General features: G+C 43.3%; 1 protein-coding gene across 2 annotated transcripts; it reads left to right on the top strand.

Annotated features, from left to right (window-relative positions):
• Nucleotides 1-2098: 2098 nt before the first annotated feature.
• Nucleotides 2099-6094, top strand: LOC101769719 (wall-associated receptor kinase 2). 2 transcript variants are annotated; one of them, XM_012844405.2, is made up of 6 exons: nt 2099-2403; nt 2511-2572; nt 2802-3005; nt 3147-4083; nt 4580-4738; nt 5066-6094. In XM_012844405.2, the coding sequence occupies exons 4-6, from the start codon at nt 3201-3203 to the stop codon at nt 6040-6042; spliced, it is 2019 nt and encodes a 672-aa protein (XP_012699859.1). In that variant the 5' UTR covers nt 2099-2403; nt 2511-2572; nt 2802-3005; nt 3147-3200; the 3' UTR covers nt 6043-6094. The 2 variants fall into 2 exon arrangements, with proteins under 2 accessions (XP_012699859.1, XP_022680607.1); XM_022824872.1 differs by lacking the exon at nt 2802-3005.
• Nucleotides 6095-13339: the final 7245 nt, after the last annotated feature.

Below are 13339 nucleotides of genomic sequence, written 5' to 3' on the forward strand. Positions count from 1 at the left end.
AAAATGAATGGTCAAGGATGGTCCACGTTGGACTGAAATAGTTGTCAAGGCATCGAAGTATATGCAATTCTAACGAGTCAATTCCCTCGATGCCACAGAACTTCCTTTAGTATCATTGAAATTTAAATTTATTGAAATTTAAATTTATCCCCTCAGTGCTATTCCGTTCACAGTTCCATCTATGAGGTGTTAAGTGTCGTTGAAAAAGACCATTTTACCCTGGATCGCGCCCAGTCAATCCCCTCCCGCGAGGCACCCAACCAGACTCCGTCCCTGTTTGAGCCGCGGATGGGTGCGACAGCACACCCTCACGCCGCGGCAGCTCGTGGCTGTAATACCCCAGCCCAATATACCTTAGTAGTTGAAGTGTTGGTCCATGTGGCCCAATTTGTGGTTGTAGTTGGTGGATTTAGTACCATCTTGGAAGTTTAGGTGGGTGAGGACCAGCTTATAATCATTGCCGTTCCAAACCTAGCACCTCCAGGTTAACCATTTTACACGAATCGAGGACGAAAGTGTAAGAAATGTGCTATGCGTATGCGGGCCCGTTCCACGTGAGGAGCTGGGCCGTAAGTAAATTTTGAGCGGTGTGTTTCAGTGGCGGTGCGGGGGCCGGTAGGAGTAACAGCGCAGCGGGCCGGCCCCGGCTGATGCAGCGCTACGCATCCAGCAGCAGTCGAGCGTCGCGGCGGCTGGCCGACTCCAGCAGGCGTTGCTGGGCACCTGGCAGGCAGGTGCCCCACTGACGAGGGAGAGGAGGAGCAGGAGCCTGGAAGACACCACGGGGCATGACTTCTAGAGAGAACCGAGAGATAAGATGGGGGAGGGAGATAGAGTGAGAGGGGCACCGACTGGTGGGCCTTGATTCAGAGGGGTAAAATGGTCTTTTTTAACTACACTTAACACCTTATGGATGGAACTATGGATAGAATGGTATTGAGGGGATAAATCTAAATTTTAATGGCACTGAAGGAATTTCAAGACAATCGGAACTCACGTAAATTTCTGTGGCACTAAGAGAATTGACTCAATTCTAATAGCCCAAAAGATAATATTCCACAATCAATTATATTCCACGTTGCTCTTATTTCGTTGAAAGTTTCTTTTTTAGCTCCCATGGCTGTGGCAACGCACGGCTAAAAACCTAGTACGGTAAAAAGCCTCTTTTAGGAAAGAAAAACTGAAAAAGAGTGTAGTTCCTTGCGTGTACTAAATAGCGTTTGGCGGTATGGTAGCAGATTAGTGCCGGTGTGATGGATCGCGGATAGTGGGTGCTATAGCGGACGCTAAGTCCAAATAGCAGAATTTAAAAAATAGTCACAAATTTAGAACATATATGAATATTAACGTCTAGTTTACTCAAAAAGTTAAAATATTTAAGTTAGCCATTACATTTTATGGTAAGAATCGCAAATAAATAGATATAATTAAGATGTATGGATATATATTAACATTAAATTCTCATATTAATGAATAAAAAATTCATTTGTCATCCCATAATTCTTCATCATTACCTAAATAATCATTTCAAACATTATTATTACCATTTGATTCATATTCATATATCACTTTAATCATAAATATAGAGAATAGCAACTTAACATTAGCAATAGCGGCCGCTAAGTCCAAACATGCTATCTTGGATCCACTACCTTGTAACGGTAGCGGAAGTCGCCCGCGGACACTACGACTGCTACTTAGAGGGTGTTTGGATCCCCGGGCTAAACTTTAGCCCCTGTCATATCGAATGTTTGGACCCTAATTAGGAATATTAAATATAGGTTAATTACAAAACCAATTTCACAATCCCTAGGCTAAATCACGAGACGAATCTATTAAGCCTAATTAGTTCATGATTTGACAATATGGTGCTACAGTAAACATTTGCTAATGATGAATTAATTAGGCTTGATAGTTTAATCTCGCGATTTAGCCTAGGGGTTCTGCAATTAGTTTTGTAATTACCTCATGTTTAGTCCTTCTAATTAGCATCCGAATATCCGATGTGATATGGACTAAACTTTAGCTCCAGGAAAAAGAAAGGAAGGTGCCTCAGTGCCTGCATGTACGTCATGGTCAGCCTGTCGAGCAAGTTGTGATGGGAAAGCGAGCAGAAGGAAGAAGAAATGTACTAGCGAGATCTGATGAACCTGAAATCGCGTCCGATGATTCCCATTATTGCATCTTGTGCTAGCAACAAAACCATATCACACGTCGTTGCTCGAGCTCATCCCTCTGCTCCGCTCCTCCATCCCCTTCCTCCGACCGCCGGCCGTCCGCTCCAGATACTCGTGTGTCACAACCACACTACCTCTTCCTCTGACCGCTCCGCCGTGCTTCCCCCATCCGGGAGGCCTCAACCATTCTCCGAAGTGCTACTGGCCTGGGCACAACGCAGCCAAGGTATGATCCTGCCCTCCCAGGTTGTCAACGATGTGCTGCTGGTTTATTCTTAGCAATTCCCAGCGGTCGATTTGCTTCCTGCTCATTTCTCTTGCGGTTTCTTGCAGCTTTCAGCGGTGGGATATACCCGCATCAACTGCTTATCCTAAATGTAGTGCTGCTTTCAAAGGTACCTTTTCCATCTACACCTACTGATCAGCTAGATGTATTGAGCTTTTCTTAGGTACTGTTCCTGCGTGTGGATTGACTTTTCATCTCATTGTATTGCCGTGCTCCATTTTTGAGAGTCTGTTCGTTCCCTGATATTCAGTATGGGTATATGTTGGCCTTTTCTGCAGAATATATGTACATCTCAGTGAGAGCTTATGGCTAATTCTGCTATTTTCTTTTGCATGTAGTTAACTGATATGTGTCAGCCTTAAGGTAAAAGTAGTACTGCAAAAGTGCTCCCTTTTGGAGTCAGCTGGCCCATTGATCATTGTCAGAGTTCGTTGCAACTTCGTCAAGCTGAATCTTGAGTCCAGTCAGAGTCTACGCCTATCCCACGCGTCATCGTGCATAAGAACACGAAAAGTCCGAGTCAAGAGTTCCGTCTACTACAAGTAAAGCATAAACATGACCTTTCTACATCCCAAATAAAAATAGGATTAATCGTATGGTCCACCATCGTTGTCAAGTCACTAGTCATTCACAAACAAAAACCTCTGTTTTCATTCGTCAATAATGTGACCTATGCTTGACAGGATAATTGAAGTAATGGTTGTGCGTTGAAGAATTATTAAGCACAGCACAGCAATATGGGGACAACATCAATCTTGGTGTCGTTCTTGCTGCTAGTGCTCGCAGCAGCAATGGCTTCCAGTGCTACTACTCATGATGCCTGCCCAGCCAGCTGCGGCAACATATCCATCGAATATCCGTTCGGCATCGGCCCTGGCTGCTTCCGAAATGGCTTCGAGATCATCTGCAACAGCAGCACGGGCACGCCTTCTCTCGCCGGCACCACGCAGCTCGTCCCGGTCAGCCTCCTCAACATCAAGACGGCGGAGGCCCGCGTGAAGCTCCCCGTCGCGTGGGAGTGCTTCGACTCCTCCAACAAAATGTACGCCTCCAGCGACGGCGACGTGCACTTCAACCGCGACGACGTGTACCGCATCTCCAACGCCCACAACCAGCTCGTCGTCATCGGCTGCAACACCCTGGGCTACACCCAGAGCCAGCAGAGCGAGGGCAACGGCTACTACTCTTACGCCTACTACACCGGCTGCATGTCCTTCTGCAACAACTCCGGCAGCGCGGCCGACGGCGCCTGCGCCGGCGTCGGGTGCTGCCGCGTCGATATCCCCCCGGACGTCACCAACAACAACATGGCCTTCACGGAGTACAACCACACGGCGGTACTGGGCTTCGCACCCTGCGACTACGCCTTCCTGGTGGACAGGGACATCTACACCTTCCACACAGCTGACCTGAACATGAACGTCAACACCACGATGCCGGTGCGGCTGGACTGGGCCATCCGTGATGGCCTGACGTGCGACGAGGCGAAGAAGAAGGCGCGGAGCTATGCGTGTGTGAGCACCAACAGTGAGTGCCGTGACTCCTCCAATGGGCCTGGGTACGTCTGCGACTGCAGCAAGGGCTACCAAGGCAATCCCTACATCGCCGACGGCTGTACTGGTAAGTGCATTTGATGGGTATGAAGAAATTAAGTTCAGTGTTTTGGAGGAAGCAAAATTCTGAATTCAAACGATCGAGTTGCCACTTTGATTAGTTCTTACTGAATTGAATTAGACGTTGTCCGTCTTGCTACGTTTTAGTTGCAGGGGAAAACTGATTGTTAGTTCAGTTAGTACATAGCGCCACTCTTATGTGGTCTCAGTAATTCCTTCTCACAGACGTGTGTGGGACACTGTTTTCTTTTCTTTTGACAGAAGGCATAGGACTAGAAACAAGTCATAGGCCATAGCAGAGTATCACAATAACTGACACTGACCCAATGTAGCAAATCGTTTGCCACTTACCACCTACATATAAGAGAGTGACAAATAGTCAACTGCACCTGTAACCTTATATATTTGCAAAGGTCAATTCTATTTCTAATTAGTTTTCCTTAATTATAGAAGTGTTCTATGTCTCGGAATATATCTTATAGACATGTCGGTAAATAATGCAGATATCAACGAGTGTGAGGATAAGGAGTATCCATGCCGAGGCATTTGTGAGAACGCACCGGGTTACTATGAATGCAAATGTCCTAGTGGTTACCACAGTGCCGATCCACTGAATATTCCCTGCAACCCTAATTTTCCACTTGCAGCAAAAATTGTCACAGGTATACACATATGATCCTTATGCATATATATATGCATATATATATATATATATATATATATATATATATATATATATATCACTTCTTACTCACTCCTAATAAGTATGAGAGCCTAGCAGTCTAGCTAGGTTTTTTTTATCTACAGAGTCAAGTAAACTAAGTATAATAGAAAGATAATCAGAATTGTTTTGTTTCGAGATAAATTATTAGGTGGATGCTTTGACTAGTTAGTAATTATGAAATTCAGCACCAATTTTTATATAAATTTTTTGATAAAAATTATATACGATTTTGATTATTACATCAAGTATCTATGTTGTTTCATAGGTGGAATCAGTGGACTTTTCATCATAGCAATTGTGGTGTTCATCTTTCTTCTTGGCAAAGAGAAACGGAAGATGAAAGAATTCTTTAGAAAGAATGGGGGCCCTATAATTGAAAAGGTTAATAAAATTAAGCTATTCAAAAGGGAGGAGCTAGAGCCAATACTAAAAACAAGTAATCGTATTGGACAAGGTGGCTTCGGTGAGGTTTACATGGGTTATCTTAGAGATGAAATTCGACCGGTAGCAGTCAAGAAGCCTAAGATTGATGTTAAATTGGCAAACCAATTTGCAAATGAAGTTATCATTCAATCTCGAGTCTTGCATAAGAATATTGTCAACCTCATAGGTTGTTGCCTAGAGGTTGATGTCCCAATTTTGGTCTATGAGTATGTGTCCAATGGTAGCCTTGATAAAATTCTGCATGACAGCCACAGGATGCCTCTTGACTTGGATCTACGCCTACAGATTGCTGCACAATCAGCGAAGGGCCTAGCTTATATGCATTCAGAAATCACAACTCCAATTCTCCATGGTGATGTTAAACCAGCCAATATACTTTTGGATGAGGATTTTGTACCAAAGATCTCTGACTTTGGTACATCTAGGATGATTACCATTGAGGAAAATTACACAAGCACTATCATTGGTAACTGGGGCTACATGGATCCAGAATATGTGCAAACAGGCCTATATACGAGTAAAAGTGATGTCTACAGTTTTGGAGTTGTGCTCTTAGAACTCATTACAAGGAAGAAGGTCTTAGATCCTGACATCAACAACTTACTCGGGAATTCCCTTGACACCTACACAAAGAAGAAGGGAGTGATCGAGCTTGTTGACCCAGAAGTTTCAGCAAAAGGAAGCATTGGGATTTTTCATAGTTTGGCAGAAATTATTGTGCAATGTCTGAATCTTGATGTTGATCTAAGGCCAGAGATGGCAGATGTAGCAGAGCGTCTTCAATCCCTATTGAAGTGATGTCATGGTAGATGAAATAAAACATTATTTGTTGGTGAGTTGATGCATTTTATAATTCGTACTAGCGGAAGAAATGAAGTGTACAAATTCAGAGCCAAATCTCACAGAAAAAAGAGGTAGGGAGCGTCCTTTTTTTGTTGAGAAAGACAACGTAACTAATTAAGCTATAGTGTTATTACACTCTAACACAGCACGACTCGACTCAGGCGCATCAGAATGGATGATATTATTGTTGGAAAATTAGGCAATTGTATGATTAAATTCCAAATTATATTTCTCATAAAAAGAATTAAACCTAGAATGCAAGACTCTAACATACTAGGCAACAGCAAGAACGACATCATGTTCTCATAAAACGTGCTGAAATAATAGATCAAATAACAGCGTACGTACTGAGCGGGCGCAGCCGTGACGGGAAACGGTGCCGACGGAACGACGACGGTGTTGCGAATGGAGCACAGCAGACGACGCTGAAGACGACGAGCCGCCACAACACCGAACTAGGACGGAAGACGAGCCGTGGTGAAGACCTTGAGCAATCGCGCAGAGCGCTTCCCAAAAACCTTATTCGCCCTCTCCTGGTGTAGGATCACAAGAGCGAGAGGTTCTGGAGACCTGCTCTCCCGTTCGACGGTGCACGCCGACGCACGGGATGGAGTAGATTACGGTGGCGGCGCAATAGCGAGAAGAGATAAAAACCTAACTCGTACAGACCACCTTAAGGATACCCTAACTTGGAGCCTTCCGTATAGTAGTCTATATTGCGTCTATTCCATGAGGGAGGTGGTTCATATATATAGGGAGAAAAAACCCCAACACTCTCGTCTATTAGCAATATGGGACTAATAGATGGTGTACCCCCTCTTACGCTAATGGGCCTTTGAGATTTATTCAGAATTATTATTTATATGGGCCCAGCCCATATACCTAACAACCCCCACCAGATCTCAAATACCCATTTAGGTGTTTTGCACATTTCTCACTACTGTTTGATATACCAGTGTTTCAGCAAGGACTGTTAAGTTGAACTCTCGCCTAGAGCTTCAAGCTACATTCATCCACAACTTGAACAATGGACTAAGCTTTGAATTGCAAGTTTTGTGCGGACAAGTTTCACTCAAAGTCGGAACTAGTACCTGGCTGCCAGTAGCCTACCCCGCGGGTGGAGCATATACGTCATACTCCCTGGTCTCTTCATGAGCTTACTAGAGATCACCCAAATCTCATAGACTGCGACGTTTTACAGTCAAGCTCATATAGATATGTTCTTTCGAGAATGCTCTGTAGGACAGCATCTTCGCTTAACCAAACCAACACAAACACATTAAGGCATTTTGCCATCCTACCTTACAGCACACATACCTTGTAGCATACCTGCCTCAGCATTTGAGTATTGCATCTTCTCATAGAGAGGGTTTAAAAATTACTCTCCTCAGTCAACTGATAGCTTGTATTTCCTAGATCCTAATTCACGGGATCTCCGATCACATAGGTTGGGTTACTACTACGGCAACTCAAACGGGTCTCATACCCATCTCCCTTGATGCACCTTCTATCACATTCCGTGATAGCCCTTTTGTAAAGGGATCTGCCAGGTTTCTATCTATTTGAATATAAGTCACACTTATTACTCCGGAGTTTCTCAATTTCCTGGCAGACTTCAGTCGTCTCTTGGTATGTCTTGATGACTTCGCATTATCCTTAGCACTGTTCACTTTGACTATCACCGTTTGATTGTCACAGTTGATAAGAATTGCCGGCACTGGTTTATCAACCACAGGCAAGTCCATCAAGAGTTCACGCAGCCACTCTGCCTCAACAGTGGCTGTTTCCAAAGCGGTAAGCTCTGCTTCCATGGTTGACTTCGTCAAAATGGTCTATTTGCAAGACCTCCATGATATTGCACCACCTCCAAGGGTAAACACATACCCACTCGTGGCATATAGTTCATCAGCGTCCGATAACCAGTTCGAATCACTATATCCCTCTAGCGTAGTAGGGTGCCAAGAATAGTGAATCCCATAGCTCATTATACCCACCAAGTAGCACATAACCCTTTCAACTTTGACATGAACCTGCTCAATTTGCTCATAGAAAAGGATATGTCGAGTCTCGTTGCGCTAGCTAAGTACATGAGTGAACCGATAATCTGAGAGTATCTCAGTTGGTCTTTCGTAGTTTTCTTGTTTTTTTTAGTATCATGCTGGGATCATAAGGTGTTGGAGAAGACTTACTGTCTATGTAACCAAAACGGTTCAAGACCTTCTCAACATAATGAGACTGCGAAAGAGTAATCCCATTCTCATCCTTAATCAGCTTGATGTTCAGAATAACATCAGCTTCTCCTAGATCTTTCATATCAAAATTCAGTGATAGAAAAGACTTGACCTCATTGATCATATCAATGTTTGTGCCAAAGATCAGTATGTCATCCACATACAAGCACAATATAACTCCTTCACCCCCACCATGATGATAGTACACGCATCTATCAGCCTCATTAATGACAAAGCCCGCAGAAGTTAAAGTTCTGTCAAACTTATCATGTCATTGTTTAGGTGCTTGTTTCAGACCATACAACAACTTCAACAACTTACACACCTTATTTTCTTGACCCTTCACCGCAAACCCATCAGGTTGATCCATATAGATCTCCTCTTCCAACTCTCCATTTAGGAAAGTTGTCTTTACATCCATCTAGTGGATGATAAGACTATCCGAGGTAGCTAGAGAGAGTAGTGCTCGAATAGAGGTTTGTCTAGCAACAGGTGAATATGTATCGAAGAATTCTTCACCTTCCTTTTGTGTGTAACCTTTGGTCACAAGCCTAGCCTTATACTTGTCAATAGTACCATCAGGCCTAAGCTTCTTCTTGAACACCCATTTACACCCCACTGGTTTGCAGCCATAGGGTCATTCAGTAAGCTCCCACATTCCATGAGAAGGAATCAAATCCATCTCACTTTGGACAGTTTCTTTCCAATCGTCTGCATCTGGAGATGCATATGCCTCAGCAATGGATGTGGGAGTATCGTCCACAAGGTATACAGTGAAATCATCACCAAAGGATTTTGCAACCCTTTGTCTCTTGCTCCTTCTAGGAGCTTCACTGTCATCCTTCTCTAGGACGTCCTCATGCTCAAACTCATTTGGTTGTTCAGAAGACTCAACAGGTGCAGGAGTTATTTCAGCAGAAAGTCTAGAGTTGCTATGCATATCTTTAAGAGGAAAGATATTCTCAAAAAATGTTGCATCACGAGATTCCATAATAGTATCAACATGCATATCAGGGACCTCAGATTTAACTACTAAAAATCTATAAGCAATGCTCCTCTGAGCATATCCTAGAAAGACACAATCCACTGTCTTGAGTCCTAACTTGCGCTTCTTCGGAATAGGTATATTGACTTTCGCCAAACACCCCCAAATACGCAAATAAGAAAGTGATGGTTTTCTCCTGATCCACATCTCATATGGAGTTTGATCTTTATTCTTGTTCGGAACTCTATTCAAGACATGACATGAAGTCAATAGAGCCTCCCCCCACCATGCCTTAGGTAAACCAGCAGTATCTAACATGGAATTAACCAAGTCAGTTAGTGTGCGGTTTTTCCTCTCAGCAACCCCATTGGACTCGGGCGAATAGGGAGGCGTCCTCTCATGAATAATGCCATGTTCCTCACAAAATTCATCAAAACTTTTGGAAAATACTCACCACCACGATCAGACCTTAGACACTTGATCTTTCTCTCAAGTTGGTTCTCAACCTCAGCCTTATAAATTTTAAAGTAGTCTAATGCTTCATCCTTAGTTTGCAACAAATAAACATAGCAAAATCTAGTCACATCATCAATCAAAGTCATGAAATATCTCTTTCCACCTTTTGTCAACACACCATTCATCTCGCACAAATTAGAATGTATGACTTCTAGAGGTGCCGAGTGTCTCTCCTCAGCCGCCTTGTGAGGCTTCTGAGGTTGTTTCGAATGCACACAACACTGGCACTTGGAACCTTTGGCAATGGTAAAGTTCGGAATTAAACACATGCTGGATAGCCGAGACATTAAACCAAAATTTATATGACACAAACGTAAATGCCAAGTACTCGCACCATCACTAACGTTGCCACAAATATGATTCACTGATTTATTACAGAAATCTACAAGGGAAAAGCAGAACAAGCCTCCGCACTCATAGCCTTTACCAATGAATTGTCCATGTTTAGACATGACTAATTTATTGGACTCTAGCACTACCTTAAACCCGTCCTTGCATAGGACCGACCCGCTCACTAGATTCTTGTTGATAGTAGGGACATGCTGCATGTTCCTTAGCTGCACGATCTTTCCCGAAGTAAACTTCAGATCTACCGTACCAACACCATGAACAACAGCATGTGACACATTCCCCATCAACACGGAGGAACCTCGGGCGACCTGGTAAGAAGAAAATATGGAGATGTCAGCACACACATGAACATTGGCACCCATATCAAGCCACCAACTAGTGGAATGAAAAATTGAAAGAACAGTAGGTAAATTACCGTACCTGTCTCCAGTGTTGCCTATGGTCACCATGTTGACATCCTTGGGCCTATTTGCCTTTCTATCCTTGCAGTCTGCATGCTCTGGACAATCCTTAGAGAAGTGTCCAAGCTCACCACAAGTAAAGCAACTCATCTCAGCCTTATTTTTCTTCTTCTTGAAGGTAGTAGTCTTGACGACTTTGTTCTTCCCTTTGTTCTTGCCACGTGGGAATTTCTGGACCATGCTGGCACTAGATTGACCTTGGTCTCCTATCTCAATAGTGTTCTTCTTCCGAGCTTTCTCCTCAACATCAAGAGACGCTATCAGATTTTTAACTGATATCTCCTGTCTCCTATGTTTCAGAGAAGTGGCGAAGTTCCTCCATGAAGAAGGCAACTTTGCGATTATGCAACTAGCCACAAACTTGTCGGGTAATTGACACTTGAGGAGCTCAAGATCCTTCACAGTGCACTGCACCTCATGAGCCTGTTCCACCACAGAACGGTTGTTCACCATCCTGTAGTCATGGAAACTCTCCATGAGGTATAGTTCACTGCCTGCATCTACTGCATCATACCTTGTAACCAGAGCATCCCACAACACTTTCACATCTGCCATGTCTATGTAGACATCCACCAAACGGTCAGATATGTTGCTGATGATACATCCCACGAAAAGGTTATTAGCATCATCGAACTTTTTCTGCGCTTCAGCGGTAAGTTCGCCTTCAAGTTTGCCAAGCCTCGTGTCCCAGATGTTCATAGCATTAAACCATAGGCGAACCTTTGATTTCCATCTCTTCAAGTTCACACCGGTAAATTTTTTCGGCCTCAGTGACTCAGCAAAACCAGCCATACCAGAATCAATAGATTGCCTATAATAAGGTTTTTGGAATGTTGGAAAATTAGGCAATTGTATGATTAACTTCCGAACTATATTTCTCATAAAAAGAATTAAACCTAGCATGCAAGACTCTAACGTACTAGGCAACAGCAAAAACGACATCATGTTCTCATAAAACATGCTGAAATAATAGATCAAATCACAGCGTACGATTGAGCAAGCGCAGCCGTGATGGGAAGCGGTACCGATAGAACGATGACGGTTTTGCAGATGGAGCGCAGCAAACAACGTTGAAGATGACGAGCCGCCTTAACGCCGAACTGGGATGGAAGACGAGCCGTGGTGAAGATCTTGAGCAGCGCGCAGAGCGCTTCCCAAAAACCTTATTCGCCCTCTCCCGGTGCAGGATCACAAGAGCGAGAGGTTCTGGTGACCTGCTCTCCCATTCGACGGTGCACGTCGATGCTTGGGATGGAGTAGATTACGGTGGTAGCGCAATAGTGAGAAGAGACAAAAATCTAACTCGTACAGACCACCTTAGAGATACCCTAACTTGGGGCCTTCCGTATAGTGCGTCTATTCCACAAGGGAGGTGGTCCATATATATAGGGAGAAAAAATCCCAACACCCTCGTCTATTAGCAGTATGGGACTAATAGATGGTGTACCCCCTCTTACGCTAATGGGTCTTTGAGATTTATTCAGAAATATCATTTATATGGACCAAGCCCATATAGCCAACAATTATTGGGATTCTGCAAAAAAGGACTGCATTATTGTGTCTGTTGTATTAAACACATCAGAATGGATGCTCACGTGGCCCATGGGCGCCGACCACTTCGTGAACAGGATGCTCCTCCGGGAGGCCGGACGCAGGAGAGGTGGACTTCCAAGAGTTGGTTCGCATGCTCATGCTGTCTAAGGTCAACTAGTGCTTGGGGTGTTTTGGTTTTGTGTGTGTGGTCACACAGCAGGTTATTGCTGACGTTGTCGCGCCTGTGTTCTTTCCTCTGCTAGGGTCTGTTTGGCTCCAACATGTTAAAGTTTAACACCCATCACATCGGATGTTTGGATGCTAATTGAAAGTATTAAGTATAGACTAATTACAAAACTAATTGCACAGTTGGAGTGCAATTCGCGAGACGAATCTATTAAGCCTAATTAATCCATGATTTGACAATGTGGTGCTACAATAACCATTTGCTAACGGTGGATTAATTAGACTTAATAGATTCGTCTCGCAAATTAGCACAGGGTTCTGCAATTAATTTTATAATTAGCTCATATTTAGTTCTCCTAATTAGCATCCGAACATTCGATGTGACACTGAGTTTAGCACCTCGTACCCAAACATCCCTTAAGCTGCAAATCATCAATTCGATGTCCACTGTTTCAGATTTGTTCCCTAGCTATTTGTCCCCTGATTATTTTACCACACTCTCTTGAAAAATGCACATCATGCGGCTATGAATACGGAGATATTTCCACCTATATTTGTCAGAATTTGTGAAAAAAAAGTTGTTAATCATGAGTGTAATGGTGATGGGACTAATATTTGGCACTCATGACTCGGTTATATTAGTCTTGGTTGCATCAATCTTTTTTTTTTTGTTGCATCACTCTTGATTTGCCGATGAGTTTATTTCTGAAATCTATTACTATGAAAGGTTTTAAGTGCCAAGTTTGTGTAATCAAAGCAACCTCGCCGACCCCAGAAAAGCAAGGAAAATGTCATCATTAGAAATCAAACTTCAGATATCCGTGAAATGAACGGTATCTTGACAAAAGTAGAAAATGATAATTCATATAGTTCATGGATGATTGTACTACATGTTACTATGTGCATCTCCTAAAAACAAAAGTGAAGCTTTACACTACTTTAAAAATCTAGCTATATATAAAGCTGAAGTAGAAAATCAGCTTGAGAGA

Source organism: Setaria italica, chromosome III, assembly GCF_000263155.2.
Source record: "Setaria italica strain Yugu1 chromosome III, Setaria_italica_v2.0, whole genome shotgun sequence".
Classification (NCBI taxonomy): Eukaryota; Viridiplantae; Streptophyta; class Magnoliopsida; order Poales; family Poaceae; genus Setaria; species Setaria italica.